The 15494-nt window shown below is 42.6% G+C and overlaps 1 protein-coding gene across 3 annotated transcripts in view; it reads left to right on the forward strand.

The window, feature by feature from the left end:
• Positions 1-388: 388 nt before the first annotated feature.
• snx7 (sorting nexin 7) overlaps positions 389-15494 on the forward strand; it is an 84462-nt gene continuing 69356 nt past the window's right edge. For all 3 annotated transcript variants that reach the window (XR_013788549.1, XM_079490191.1, XM_079490192.1), the window contains exons 1-4: positions 389-710; positions 9364-9582; positions 12217-12327; positions 13947-14105. Coding sequence is in view for 2 of the 3 variants with exons in the window: in XM_079490191.1 (XP_079346317.1) it covers positions 570-710; positions 9364-9582; positions 12217-12327; positions 13947-14105 (630 nt within the window). In the remaining variant the exon portion in view is untranslated. The remainder of the gene's footprint in view (positions 711-9363; positions 9583-12216; positions 12328-13946; positions 14106-15494) is intronic.

Below are 15494 nucleotides of genomic sequence, written 5' to 3' on the forward strand. Positions count from 1 at the left end.
TAACAGTCTTTGTATTGAGTTTGTGCTTGAAATGTACTGTAATTCTGCAAACTGTTAATACATATTTCAATCAATCAAAAAAAAACCTGAAAAAGAATGTGAGTAGCCTACTTTTTCCACCGCTGTGAACTGAATAAGTACACGTTAACCTTGACCTTGAACCTTGAGTTTGACTGCCTGTGTGGCAGCTGTCACTTATTTTGGGCTTGTTTTCAATTTCCTTTCAATGTTGTTTTGCCAACAATCAGTACCCACCCAGATTGGTTTTCATGGACTCGGTTACTTGTTTCCCTCTCCCTCCCTCTCAGAACCTGGCAACACTGCTCTCTTCTCTGGTCTTCTTGCGTGGAATTTTATTTTATTTTTTATTTTCTCTGGCAACGTTTCCGTTCCTGCGCACTGGGGACGAGCTCGAGCTCTCCCTGCACTGTGGACAGAAAGTTGAGAGTTGAGCTGGAAGTAGTTTTTTATTCACAACAACATCATCAGCAGATCTGCTGACAGACCGATGAGGGCTCCGTGTGTCTCATCCACAAAACCTGTCCTACAGTCCTTAATAATCACCAGTGATGAGCGCGACCACCACCACCACCATGGGAGAGCAGCCGTGTGTGTTGTCGCGCACGGAGCCGGCGGACGCGCACGGACAGAACCACAACATTATGCTGGATCTGGATGAGGAGGACGATGACCTGGAAGTTTTCAGTAAGGTGAGCAATGCATGCCACCTCCTTCCTACCCTTCTTTTTGGACTTCAAAAAGAGTTTTCCAAACTTTACTGCGACGTGGACATGCAGTCAAGCTGTGACATGTAGTCTCCTATGAATTAACTGTCACACAGTTCTACCAGGAAACGGTGGTGTCTATGTACTTGTTTTTATTGCTACTATAAGTAAAAGTAGCAATACAACAGTTGTAGCCTACAGATATACAGTAAAAAGCTTCTTGTATTCAAAATGTCTGTTAGGCTACTAGTAAAAAGGCTTGTATTCACAATGTTGTTACCCAAGTAAACAAAGTGCTAAACTGGCATGACAATGTACCCAAAGTAGTAAAGTACCAATACATGAATAAAAGTACTCGTCATATTATGCACACTTTTTTAAAACAAGCTATATGTTTCAATGCTTTCAATTTATTTTAGAAAATAGCAGATCTTCAAGCTCACAATATGTTTCCTTGCAATATGTGTGTGCTTGTGTCAATGTATCAAATAGGGATGTTTTAATGATAATACAAATCTAGAAAGTAGCTAGTAAATGTAATGTGGGGGGGGGGGGGGGGAGAGTACAATATCTGCCTTTTGAGATGGTGGAGGTAAGTATAAATGGTGGAGGCAAGTATAAAGTATAGAAACTTAAGTGAAAGTACACTTGAGTAAATACATTCTTATATATACGTTAATTGAGGCTATACGTTCCACCACTGCTATTGTCTGCATTTCCTCCACTCTTGTCTGCCTGTTTATAAGTTGTTCAGTGTCAATGATGCTGATCATCAGCTGATGGCAATGATACTTGATCCCCAGCCAGGGATCAAGGGGACATTAAGGACTACTTTGTTATCATTTAATCATGAATCAGCGATGCACAGCCGCAGGCTTTATTCAACAGAAATGGAACCAAAGTTCACTCTGATCAGGTGATGTTATTTTCCTCTTAAACGCCCGAAAGGACCTGACCTGACACAACACCCAAGAGTGTGTCCATACGTGTGGTCGCGCACACACACACACACACACACACACACACACACACACACACACACACACACACACACACACACACACACACACACACACACACACACACACACACACACACACACACTCATCTTGTCTTCTTAAATCCACAGCTTGTATATCTGCTATTTTCGAATAGGCAAACGTATAAGATAACTGTTTAAAGAGGTTAAAGGTTGTGTTAAAACACTCTTGGAATTGTACGTGTGTGTGTGTGTGGTACACTTCTGGAGTTCAAATAACACCAGGGATTTGAATGTGTGGGTTATTTTTAACAGTGTGGAAAACCTCCGATCAGTACAGACTACAGAGTAGATCAGTAGGTTCCCAAACAGTGGGCCGGGACCCATTTGTGGGTCGCGGACACATTATTATGTGTCCCCTTAGTTTTTGTTTCCTACATTTGGTTTTTAATTATTATTTCAAAACATAACAAAAACAAATATATAACATTCCCAGAAATTAAAGACAAATCTAAGAAATTCCATAAATTACAACACACATTTAAGAAGTAGTGAAAATAGCCGATCTACAAGCTCACAACGTGGCGTGAAGCGACACAGCGTGAGCTTGTAGATCTGCTATTTTCACTAGTTTGGGTCCCGGGCAAATTATCTAATTTCTGTTTTGGGTCACGGGCTGAAAAGTTTATGAACCACTGGACTAGATAGATAGATAGTACTAGAGACCCTCTATATAGAGCGTCGCAGTCCCGCCCCCTACCATGGCCCAGGAAATGATTCTCCGTTCATTTTCCTCATAGACTTTTCAGAGAGTATTTATTTAAAGACGGTTACGCCGCGGACAAAGCCAACTCGAGTCGTGACAACTCATGACTCGACGGAACAAATAATTAGAAAGAAGAAAAAAACGGCAGGTTACAACACTTTTTTTGTTGTTTTTCTTCTTCGTAATTATTTGTTTGGTCCAAAATATTGTGTTTGTTGTCATGAGTTGTCACGACTCGAGTTGGCTTTGTCCGCGGCATAACTATCCTTCCTATGAGGAAAATGAATGGAGAATCATTTCCTGGGCCATGGTAGGGGGCGGGACTGCAACGCTCTATACTGACCTAGTTGCACTGTATTACTTGCTGTGCTCCTTTTTCCATCTATACTCTACTTGCCAGCCCCAGTGTTGTGTTTGGCAACAAATTTTAGTTTTAGTCAGTCTCTTGAATAGTTTTCATTTAGTCACATTTTAGTCACCTGGGATGTTTTAGTGTTAGTCTAGTTTTAGTCGACTAAATGTCATACGATTTTACTCGACTAAATCTTCAGTTGATTTAGTCGAACAAAAAATGTGTTTAGTCGGGCCTTGATGCTGTCGTTTTTTTTCACTTGCTGAAAATAGCCGATTCTGCTATTTTCAGCATGCAATCAAGTGTAAAAGGACTTATACTGGATCTCTTGTCCATTAGTCCCTTCCTATAACATTTTAGTCTAGTTTTTATTTGTTGACGAAATCGTCAGTATATCTAGTCTTAGTTGTGGTCATCATAGCTTAGTTTTCATGTAGTTTCCATTTAGTTTTCGTCAGTGGAAAAAGGTAGTCGACATCTTTTGTCTTAGTTTTAGTCGACGAAAACAACACTGGGCCCAGCCCATAGAGCCCCATTGTGAACCCGGACATGTTGAGTTAACCTGACTCCGCCAGATGGGGCAGCAGAGAGTACACTGGGTTCCCCCCCTCCTGCTCCCATACACAGTCCTGCCTTGATCCCACCTCTAGCTGCCGCTGATTGGCCAGGCCGTTTGGTGGCCGGGCATCAAGTCTGCCTGAGAGTTCCCAGATGGGAGCAGGAGGGAGGGAACCCAGTGTACTCTCTGCTGCCCCATCTGGCGGAGTCAGGTTAATGTTGAGTAGGTCTACACCAAAGTTGGATGTTAAAAATGTTAAGTATGAGGGTCCCCAGCATGTAGAAACTGCTGTATGCTAACTTGAGCAATTTCCATAATGAGCATAATTAGCTTTAATTAGCATAATCACCTATGGACAATATTTAAGCAATAGTCCCGGGCCTTACGGATATTTCCGCGCCAATCAATCTAAAATCACCAAATATGGCCCAGTTGTATAGCCCAGGGCGTGCTCTAATGATTTAGCTAGGGCGCCCGAGCCGCCGACCTTCGGGGTCGCCATGGCGCCCAAATCCAATATGGCCGCAACCTAAAACAGGTTCACATTCTGGCAAGAGGACGGACTACTACACCAACCTTTCACTGGAAATAGCCGATCTACAAGTTCACTTTTTTGGGGGGTGATGGTGTTTTTAGGGATGCAGGCAGCATTTAATAAAACTGATCCATTTAATTGATTTCAAACTGATCAAATTAATCAACTTAATCGAAATGAATCGATAATCAATAATTACATTATTAATCGATTCAATAAATTCCAGTATTGGGCATGTTGATTATGGTTGAAAAGTTCCTATTATTATAGTAGTTGTGAAAATAGCAAGTTCACAAGTTGTGAAGCTTCTACATCTGCTATTGTCAGTATTGTCAGAAGTCATGGGCAAAATTGATGTGTCGATGTCAGCGTACATGGAAAACATGGGTCATGCTTGTAAAGTGTCCGCGTGTCTGTGTGTGTGGAGGCCAGGAGCACTGGGCGGTCTGGACCACTCTGATAGCTATGTGTGTGCGCGTGCGCGTGTGTGTGTGTGCGCGTGCGAGTGTGCGCCTGTGTGTGTGTGTGTGTGTGTGTGTGTGCATGGTTTTTCTGCTGACCACAGTATCTTCTCCCAGTTGTTTATACAGGAAACAGAAGCGATACAAAAAGGGGCGAAAGCTTCAGCTGTGGTGGAAAGCCAGTTAAGCAACTAAGTGCAAAATTACTCAAGTATCAGTACACTAGTAGTACGTAGCTGCATTATGTAACAAGTATCAGTACACTAATAGTACTGCACTATGTAACGTTCCTTTTCTACCCCGGATTTCAACCCGGACATTTAACATGTCTGGGTCCATGTTTTCTGAAATAAATATTTTCACGATTTTTCAAAAATAGCATACCTACAAGCTCGTAGCGTGCCACTCGGTGGCGCACTATGAGCTTGTAGATCTGCTATTTTTCAATAGCTAAATTATAACAATGTTTAAAACACCAAAAGGGGTTCCCGCCCAGAATGGGTTAATTAGCTTATTATTACAACATAATGCATTAACCATTTAACTCCTATTTTATGCTCAAATAGCAGATCTACAAGACATCTTTGCAAACCACTGTGAAACAAATGGGACATTTGTAATTAATTAATGCTTTTTTTTACTCTTACATTCATGAATAATAGGCAGGCCCTTTTATTTGTAACATATTATTTCTACATTGTGGTATTGGTACTTTGACTTAAAGACATTGTATTATATGTAACTTTTCCCTGTGTTTACATGACAAAGCAATATATATAGTTTTTAATTTCCCTCCATACCAGCCACTGGAGTAGCGTGGCGGTGTTTGATTGATTAAATGGATACTTTATTGGCAGAAATATAAACGGTACAGAATACGGTCACACACGTGTCCAAAAGGATGATCAGGTTCCATTCAGGTCCTGGGTATTCAATTCATAATCATGACATGGGAAAATAACAACAACATTCAAATCATCATACCAAGTAATAATTAAAAAAATAGATATGGTAGATATACAGGTTGGGTGGGGAAAAATGAATGGGGTTAGTCACTTGACTAATAGGGGGGATAAATCATTTCCTCTCCTAGGGCAGCGGTGGCCGAACGGTTTGCGGAACGGTCTTGATACCAGAAGGTCGCCAGTTCGAATCCCCGGACCGGCACGTTAAAATTACCACCGCTGAAGTGCCCTTGAGCAAGGCATTGAACCCCTACCATGAAATGTTCTATGAGCAGGGGCGTGGCTGTAAACAAGCATCTCTAGCTTAGTCCACTTCCCTGGGTAAACAAATAACTTTGCTTTGCTTTGCTCCCTTTGGCGTGCTGAAAGGTGGACTTTCATTTTCAGGCCTGTTTTAAAGGACGCCAGTCATTTGCGTTTTTGTTTACCTGCAGAGAAACACACTGCTCTTGTGTTGAGGTGTTTTCGCTGCAAAAACATCTCCGTCTACCAAAACAAACGTTGAAAGAAAACACACCAAACTACAGCGATAGGTCAATGTGCATTGACCTATCGCGTCGCACCGCGGCGCATTGTGAGCTTGTAGATCGGCTATTTTCAAATGGCCGTATATAGGGCTGAAGTTTTTAATGTATGTTTTGTAATATTAATCAAAGTAGCTAAAGTTTTCAATTAAATGTAGTGGAGTAAAAGTACAATATTTGCCTCTGAGATGTAGTGGGGTAGAAGTACAATTGGAAATACTCCAGTGAAGTAAAAAAAAAATACCTCAAAATTGTACTTAAGTACAGTACTTTAAGTAAATGTACTTACCGGTAGATACTTTCCACCACTGGTATTTCTGCAGGTAATCACCACCACACTACTGCAGTGGATGATGACGACCGGTGTTGCCATGTCTGCTTATTATAAGCAACTCTGGGCAAATCCCCTCCCCCCCCCCCCCCCCCTCTCTCTCTCTCTCTCTCCCTCCCTCTCTCTCTCTCTCATTAGCAGGCAACAGTGCAGCACTATCTCTCTCTCTCCGTTTCTGGCACAACAGCGCCACTTTTGGTACTCATTGGTACTGACTGGTGCACATAGTCACACACAAACAGTCACAAACACACAAACATAGTTGAACACGGACATTGCTGTTCCTTGGAGTGGTTGCACCACTCAACAACCTTCCAACACTTCAGTTCAGTTTGTGCTGGTTCCCTGGACGTTTGCATACTGTATATATATATACACGCTGCACACAGACAGACAGCACATCATTTGACTGTGACATACTGTAAGATCAACTGGGAACAAAGGGGGACAGTGTGGTGTCGTCCAGTTGTCTGTGACAGCGACCATGATTACAGTGGAAACATCAGAGGAAATACACGCAGCACTGCAGGAGGGGTTTCTATGGAAGCGGTCGTCACAAAGTGACGAACATAATAGGCCTATCTCACAGCATTTCCCCGCCCCCTTTCCACGCCCCCTTTTGGAGCTAGTGCTGTTATTTAACCATTAGCATTTACACTTTTTTTCTCTGGAGAATCTAAGTACATTTCCTAATGTCAAAGACCGATAATAATATGAAGAAAACACAATGGTATAACAACTCAAATAAGTAGAATAAACCTTACCTTTACAAAACAGTAGTTTGTGGCTTGTGAAAATACCTCTTTTAACACGGAAGCCTATGGACCACAGAAAAAATAACACCACTAGCTCCAAAAGGGGGCGGGGAAATGCTGTGAGATAGGCCTATTCCGATATTTAGAATCAATCTTGCTCATGTACTGTAGGTTAAAACTAATCGAGAAGCAGGTTTTTCTTTTATTTCTTACATCAAAGATCGACGCATATTTCACTATCGGTTATGATTTAACTGTGTGTGTATTACACTGTGTTGTGCAATTTTGGTGTATGGAAATAGTGGAAATGGCAGATCTACAAGCTCACATCGCGCCACAACGTGACACGTCGTGAGCTCGTAGATCGGCTATTTCCACTTATTTTTGTAGAAGGAAATAATTCAAATTTACCATGGCAAAAGTTTGAAATGATCATGATTGGTTCTATTGATTTTGAAGTCATATCGCACCAGCCCCAGTTAGGGCCACCAGAATGTTCCGGCGGTCTATTCTGGGACAATGTGAGTCCGATCCAGCCAGGGAGCCATGGGGACACGGTGCTTTTTAGTGTGTTGGGTTCACTGTCAAATGCAGGTTTGTGTACAAAACCAACCATTGTGTTCAAGAGCACAGTTAACCCATTTAGACCCATTTAGATCTGTGTCGCCTTAGCTTTTAACCACTTTAACCATTATTTTAAACTTTAGCTGTTGAACAATAGCATAGTATATCTGCTATTTTTGAAAAAACTGTGAAAATGTGGTGCAAATCTTCGAATATATCATTCTTTCACAGCAAACGTTTTTAACTCATTATCTTTGCTTCTGGGGGAGTCCCTGGAACAATATATTTTCAGATGGGGGTCGACGGCCAATTGCATGTCATTTTGGGGCTCCTTGACCAGAAATAGTTTGAGCACCACCTGAATAGAAACAACAGGTTCTTCAGAAAACTGTCAGCTATATAGCAGACATTTGTAGAATCTGGTCTTAAAGGGAGACGGAATCAAAGCCATTGTGCGTGGCCGCTGCCATCCACCCAGCTAGAAGCGATGCTATCGTGGGTTTTGAGGTCACGGTGTATTGTTGTTGCCGAGACGACGGATCACTCAACATTATTGTACTGTTAGCTCGCTGCCAGAGGTCGGAACCAAACCTTCACTTTCTTTAGGACTGACTATTCTGGTTTTGAGTGTTTATCGTCTTCCTTTTTTTGACAGGGGGGAGTTTCCCCGATTGGACGTAGCGCAGGGAAGGAACACGCCAGGCGGAGGCAGTTTTAGAGACCAAGATTACTGCATGTTTTTTGTGAGGGTACTTATCCCAGGGATAACGGGGAGAACATGCAAACTCCACACAGGAAGGCCCTTTTGCCAACATTAATTTTCATTTATTTTTATTTTTTGTTGAGGTTTCATTACACCCACACAACCTGAACATTGAACATTATGTGGATTTGCTGTGGGCTGGGGTTTTCTCTGTGTCCTCTGAAGCCTTTTGAGCTGCAATGAAAACGGGCAAAATCCCTCAACAGTGACATCTGCTATGTCATATGGGATTTGTGGACTCTTACATCACAGTCCACAGGCAAATCAGAGCACTTGTTTGAGCCAGAAAACCCCAGACCACATACAATCTACTGCATCCTGCATCCTTTTAGACTCACTAAATTGAGAAAGGACACAATTCATGTCACCCTCCGGGGGTCCTGGGATGCAATATTTTACTCTTTACATAACTGTGAATGTTAAGGTTTTTTGGGTGCAATTGAGCTCAGAAAACCCTTAAAAAGTTTTTTATGTCACGATCCCCTTGATATTTATTTATTTATTTATTTTTTATTTTTTTCTCTTTTTATAATTTTTATCCCATGATTTTTGCAACCCATTTTTTCACCCAGTGTCAATTATCTAATGTAATCCTGGGCGCTACACTTCCTCTGCCAACCTGGGGGGGCAGCGGTCTGACCTCATGCTTCCTTCTATGCATGAGGAGTCCAAGCTGCTTCTTTTCACCTGACAGGGGGAGTTTTCCCAGCCGGACGTAGAACACGTTATTCCGACCAGTTCCATTCCCCTCCATCAGGCGCCCCGGCTGGCCAGGGGGAGGTAGTTTAGAGACCAGGATTACTGCATGCTTTTTGTGAGGGTCCCTACCCTAGGGGACACGGGGAGAACATGCAAACTCCACACAGAAAGGCCCTTTCGCCAAACCCCGCCTCGGGTATGGGCACTGATGACGCGGAGTAGAGAACACGCCCCCAGTGCCCACAGCGTCCCCAGCGGGAATCGAACCCAGGACCTTCTAGCTGTGAGGTGACAGCACTACCGACTGTGCCACCGTGCCCACTTTGAGATTTATTTGTTGCTTCATTCCATGCCTGTCCTGTCTGTGTGTCTGTCTGCGTTCCAGAACACGTCCCTGACAGACGACAGTCCCGTCCCGTGTCCCAGCATGCCTCACTCTCCCGGCTCCATGGTCAACCAGTACAGGCTGGAGGGGGAGGGGGAGGAGGAACAGACCACCGCCGACCACCACGACGACGCCAAAGACATCTTCATCACCGTGGACAACCCTGAGAGCCACGTCACCGCCATCGAGACCTTCATCGTGTACAAAGTAGCAACCAAGGTGCGTGTGCGTGTGTGTGTGTGTGTGTGTGTGTGTGTGTGTGTGTGTGTGTGTGTGTGTGTGTGAGAGAGTGTTAATATTCTCATTGTGCATTTGTACTGAGCGCAGCCTCAGTTAAAACAAATATGGCCGATGCAAGGACACACAACTATAGCAACCTTTATTCAAGACACAACATGGACTAATGTAGTGTGTGTGTGTGTGTGTGTGTACGCATGCACGCACAAGTTGTGAGCTTGTAGATCTGCTATTTTCAAATGGCCAAAATGTATATAGTGTTGAAGTGGTTAAAGTTTTCAAATAAATGTAGTGGGGTAAAAGTACAATATTTGCCTCTGAGATGTAGTGGAGTAGAAGTAAAAGTATTCCAAGGTTCCCGACAGCCAGGAACCTTGGTGTTGTCCTGGACAGTCCGCTCTCGTTTAAAACTCGCATCACAGCTGTCACTCGATCCTGTAGGTTCACACTCTATAACATACGACGAATTAGACCGTTCCTCACCCAGGAATCAGCCCAGCTCCTAATCCAGACAACAGTCTTGTCAAAACTTGACTATTGTAATTCGCTCCTTACTGGCCTACCGGCATGTGCACTTAACTAAGTACATTTACTTAATAAGTAAAATTTTAAGGTATTTGTACTTACTTGAGTATTTCCAATACAATTTACAATTTAGGCATTTAGCAGACGCTCTTAATCCAGAGCGATTTACATTAGGCAAGAACAAAAAGTATGGGAATACATCACATATATAAAATGCATTTATCAAGAAACATGCGTAAGCTAAGAACGTAACTAGAACATATCTATATAATGACACTATACATATTAACTATACATATATACTATACTATGCTATACATATGTACTATGATGTGCTATGACTACATACAATGCAATTATTGTGCTGTCTACATGACTTGCTATAAGTCCGTATCAAATGCTATCTAAGTCTAAAAAGTGCTATCTAAGGGGGGTAGGGTAAGTGCTATGGGCCATGATGGAGTCTAAAAAGGTGGGTCTTCAGACTACGGCGGAAGATTGGGAGTGATGCTGCAGTTCTGATTGCAATGGGGAGTGCATTCCACAGTTTTGGGGCCAGAAGGGAGATGAGTTTGGGACGTGTGGAGCGTTGTCCCGGCGTTTTTAGTGAGGGTACTTCCAGCTTTCCTGCTGATCTGAGTGCGCGGGAGGGTTTGTAGGGTTTATTCATGCTTGTAACATATGGGGGAGCCATACCTTTGGTTGCTTTGAATGCCAGCATCAGAGTTTTGTATTCTGTGCGGGCAGTGACTGGGAGCCAGTGCAGGGAGCGGAGCAGGGGGGAGACATGTGAGAATTTTGTCTGGTTGAAGACCAGATGAGCTGCGGCATTTTGGATCAGTTGGAGAGGCTTAATTTGAGAAATAAACATTGTGAGGACCATTTTCATGTTCCTCACAAGATGAAATCCTAGGTTTACAATTGGGAACAAAATATTCAGGTTGGAGTCGGGTTTGGAAGTTGGGTTTTTAGGCGTTGAAGTTACAGATTTTGTTACTGAAAAGAAGTGTCACTCCTTGACACACTTCCAGCAGAGGAAATCTATCTATTCAAGGAATCGGGAATTAGCCCGTCCTCCGTCGCTATGTCCCTCCCCAAGCCGTCCTAAGTTGTCCAATTGGCACGTTGGCAGCGAGGAGACAGGGCAAGCTGTCCTTCTCCCCCATAGAGATGCAGGTTAAATGACGGGATTTTGTTAAATGACGGCATTTCTCCATATAAATAATCGATCATTTCAGTAGCAAGAGCATCACAATGTCTTCTAAATCTATTCTACCAGGCCTGCAGTAGGCTATGCACTAGACACATGTTTGCATGACATTATTTATATAAACTAGAAATACAAGGAAATGACAGGGGGAGAAATCAACTTTTATCGACTACTCAACAGGAGTTTTCATGTTGCACGGTAAGACTATGGTCATTCATATTATTGCCATCACCTGGGTGGGTCAGGCATGTAACTTTCCAGATGTTAAGCCATGTATGTGGTCAACAACACAGCCATGCAAAATAACACTTACAGCTATGAGGTGACGAAATCCTGACCTGCATAGCAACAGTTGCTAAACTATTTGGATCGGCATTGGACAATCGCTTTTTGGGGTGAGATTTAGCGAAGGGCTAATTGAATTAACATGTACAGTAACCCCTTGGCAAATGCCCCCCTTTCTCGCTGACAATGTTCTGTTTCTGTCAATGCACTGACAATCTATTGAAGTCACCCTTTGTCAAGTCCCGCCCGTGGTTGTGCAAAAATCCTTTCTCTCCATACACTACGATTGAAATAACGTGTTTTTCAGTTGCTTCATATCGATATTCTGTGCGTTCAATTCTTATTTTAAACTTGGTGTCAGTAAAAAGGAACACCACAGGTGCATCATGGTGACTGGGCATATATAATTTTTTCCAAAAACTATGTTTTAGCAAATTCAACATAAACAAGGTGGAACCAGGGCGGAACAAGAGCCTCCTGGTTAGTCAGTCAGGGACCAATCAGAACGCTGACAAAGGGTGAATTGCCAATGGCAGGACATGTGTCTCAAAAGTTCTCAATCGACACATCTGAAACGGTCTTTGTCGCCCATGCAGACCACGCGCAGCGAGTTCGACTCCAGCGAGTACGAGGTGCGCCGGCGATACCAAGACTTCCTGTGGCTGAAAGGCAAGCTGGAGGAAGCCCACCCCACGCTCATCATCAATGTACGTATATATGGCGGAGGGGCAGTGTTGCCAGATTCTGTGACAGAAATGTGCGACCCCGTTCTATGAAAACAAGCCCCAAAGAAGCGACTAGGCGATTTGAAAATAGCCGATCTACAAGCTCACAACGCGTCGCGATGCGACAAGTTGTGAGCTTGTAGATCTACTATTACAAAAAATATATTTTTACAAATGTTTTAACAACACAAATCTGGCATGGGGGTCCCTGGACCAAAATATGTTTAGATGTTGTAGGGTCCTTGGACAAATACATTACTCTGGGGAACTCAATGGTTTAAACAACATAAGGAAACAAGCCCAAATAAGCGACTACAGTCTACACTTTAGAAACAATCCCCAAAATCCGCATCCCGCAACTACAATTATTTACAAGCAGCTTTATAGAAAAACAAGCCCAAGGTTGCTTATAATGCATGGGTAAAAATCTCCCTATTTTCTTGACGCGCCCCCGAAGCCACTGAAGATGCGGGTGTACGACATTGATTTCTCTACAAATTATTTTCAAGTAAAAATGCTGCATTCGAGTTCGGAAAAGGGCAATTCTCCTGAATGCTGCCTTCGGTTATGAAAATAGTATACATTTTGAATTTACACACATTTATTATGTGGGAGTTCAGACCGTACTGCATAACTGCTAGCTCACACAAGATCTTAACCCATTTAGGCCTGATGTCGAAATTTAAAAAATGTCTTCAAAATCCCGACAGTTTTCTGATTTCTGTTGTGTTACTGGAGGGGCAATGTTCAAGGTTGTCTTTATCTGTCTCCCTTGGGAGAACTTTGTTTTGGAGACACAGTCACAGCTGCATACAAATAACACAGCAACACTAACCTCGCCTCACACGTCTTTCCACCTCGGAGGAAAACAGCAGCAACACCACGTCCCTCGGCGAACTCGGCTATCCGAGTTGGAACGATGCACAGTGACGGACACGTACATAATGGATAAATAATGACAACGCGTCTTTGCATCGTTTCATCTGCCCGTCTAGCGTCTGCCTGATCCGTCATGATCATCATCATCATAACAAAAATAAACAAACCTGTAGTAACGTAGCCCCAATATGTCCCCTCAGTCCCTATGCTCATTCTGTAGCTCAAACAAAAGCCAATTACCGACAAATGGTAGATGGGATCAATGTGTACTTTTTTCCTCGTAAAAGTAGATATTCAGGGCTTTCATTCGGTGTATAGGATATTTTTTGTGTTCTGACATAAAACGGTCCCTAACTAGGCTTTCTGTTCAAGAAGAGCACATTACTACAAAAGCAGGTGTTACATAAAGGTAAATATCTCCAGAATGGAAGATGGTAAAATAAAAAATAAAACAAATACATTTGAGTGGACAAATTAAGCTTTCTTTTGAGGTATGTGGTGTGCTTCTCGCTATAAGAGAACATTTGCTGTCGGCCTTGGGAAAGGTTGGTCGTCCAATGCTATCAGCGTTAGCGTCAGAGGTAACCAGGCTGAGGGAATCGTTCGCGTGCGGTGTGTTGTAATAGTCCTTGGTTAACGGTAGTCTAGTCTGGCAATGAATCGGAGCAGAATAAATTAAGCGACATGGTGTTTTGTTTTGTTTTTCATCCCCTTCACCACAGCCGCTGCCGGAGAAGTTTGTGATGAAAGGCATGGTGGAGCGTTTCAACAACGACTTCATCGAGACCAGGAGGAGAGCCCTCCATCGCTTCCTGAACCGCGTCGCGGAACACCCCATCCTGTCATCCAACGCACACCTCAAAGTGTTCCTCACTGCTCAGGTAATGAACACCCCGTCCTGTCCATTTAACCCATTTTGACCTGAGATCAGATTCTAAAAATGTCTTCTACATCCTGACAGTTTTCTGAAAAAGCTATGTTTCTATGTCAGTCGTTCTTCGATTTTTCAAAAATAGCAGATCTACAAGTTCATAGCGCGCCACCGAGCTTGTAGATCTGCTATTTTTCAATGGCTAAAGCATAACATAATGCTAACACCAAAAGGGGTTCCCGCCCAAAATGGGTTAATCCAGAATTTATAGTATTTTATTTAACGTTCGTTAGCTGTTTATAGGCCATTTGAAAATAGCCGATCTACAAGCTCACAATGCGTCGCAATGTGACACATTGTGAGCTTGTAGATCTGCAATTTTCAATAGATTTGTATACATTTGAAAACTTGAAATGGGACATTCTGCATAATGAGTACTTTCTATTTTGCTACTTGAATTGCAATACTTTTAATTAAGTACATTTTGAATTCCGGACTTTTACTTGTAACGGCGTAGTTCTAAATTGCAGTATTGATACTTTTACATAAGTAAAACAATTGAGTACTTTTTCCACCACTACTGGGAACCGATCTGGTCATCCGCTCCCCTGACCTTTGACGTCTAAACTTTAACCTCTTAATGAACCTTTAGGCCACCGCTGGGTTAGGTTGGCTGTTGTTAATTTAAAGGCACTGGTTTTCCACTAACTGTACGTTCCCAGTTAATCAGATTACTAGCTTAAATGCTTTAACCCATTTTGGGCGGGAACCCCTTTTGGTGTTAGCATTATGTTATGCTTTAGCTATTGAAAAATAGCAGATCTACAAGCTCATAGCGCGCCACCGAGTGGCGCGCTATGAGCTTGTAGGTCTGCTAATTTTGAAAAATCGAAGAACGACTGACATAGAAACATAGCTTTTTCAGAAAACTGTCAGGATGTAGAAGACATTTTTAGAATCTGATCTCAGGTCAAAATGGGTTAAGACTTTGAATGTGTGCTTGAATGCACTCTTTGTCCGTCCATAGTCTACTGCAGACCTGGGCATTACATCAAATTCAAAGTCAAAGGTTACTTGGAAATTTGAAAATAAAATGTACTTTCTAATTTTTTCCTTATGCATGGACCAAAACTGCATTGCTTTTATTTTGAAGCCTGTTTATTCACGTACACCCAGTGGTGAATGTGGGCCGGGACGGTCCGGAGCTCCGGCCCGGTAAGACCTGACCCCCCCCCGGAGCGCACTGTAGCTATCAAAATACTATATTAAATAACCTGCGCACTGTAGCTATCAAAATACTATATTAAATAACCTGCGCACTGTAGCTATCAAAATACTATATTAAATAACCTGCGCACTGTAGCTATCAAAATACTATATTAAATAACCTGCCACTGTG

This window comes from Electrona antarctica (assembly GCF_951216825.1).
Source record: "Electrona antarctica genome assembly, chromosome: 20".
NCBI classification, from domain to species: Eukaryota; Metazoa; Chordata; class Actinopteri; order Myctophiformes; family Myctophidae; genus Electrona; species Electrona antarctica.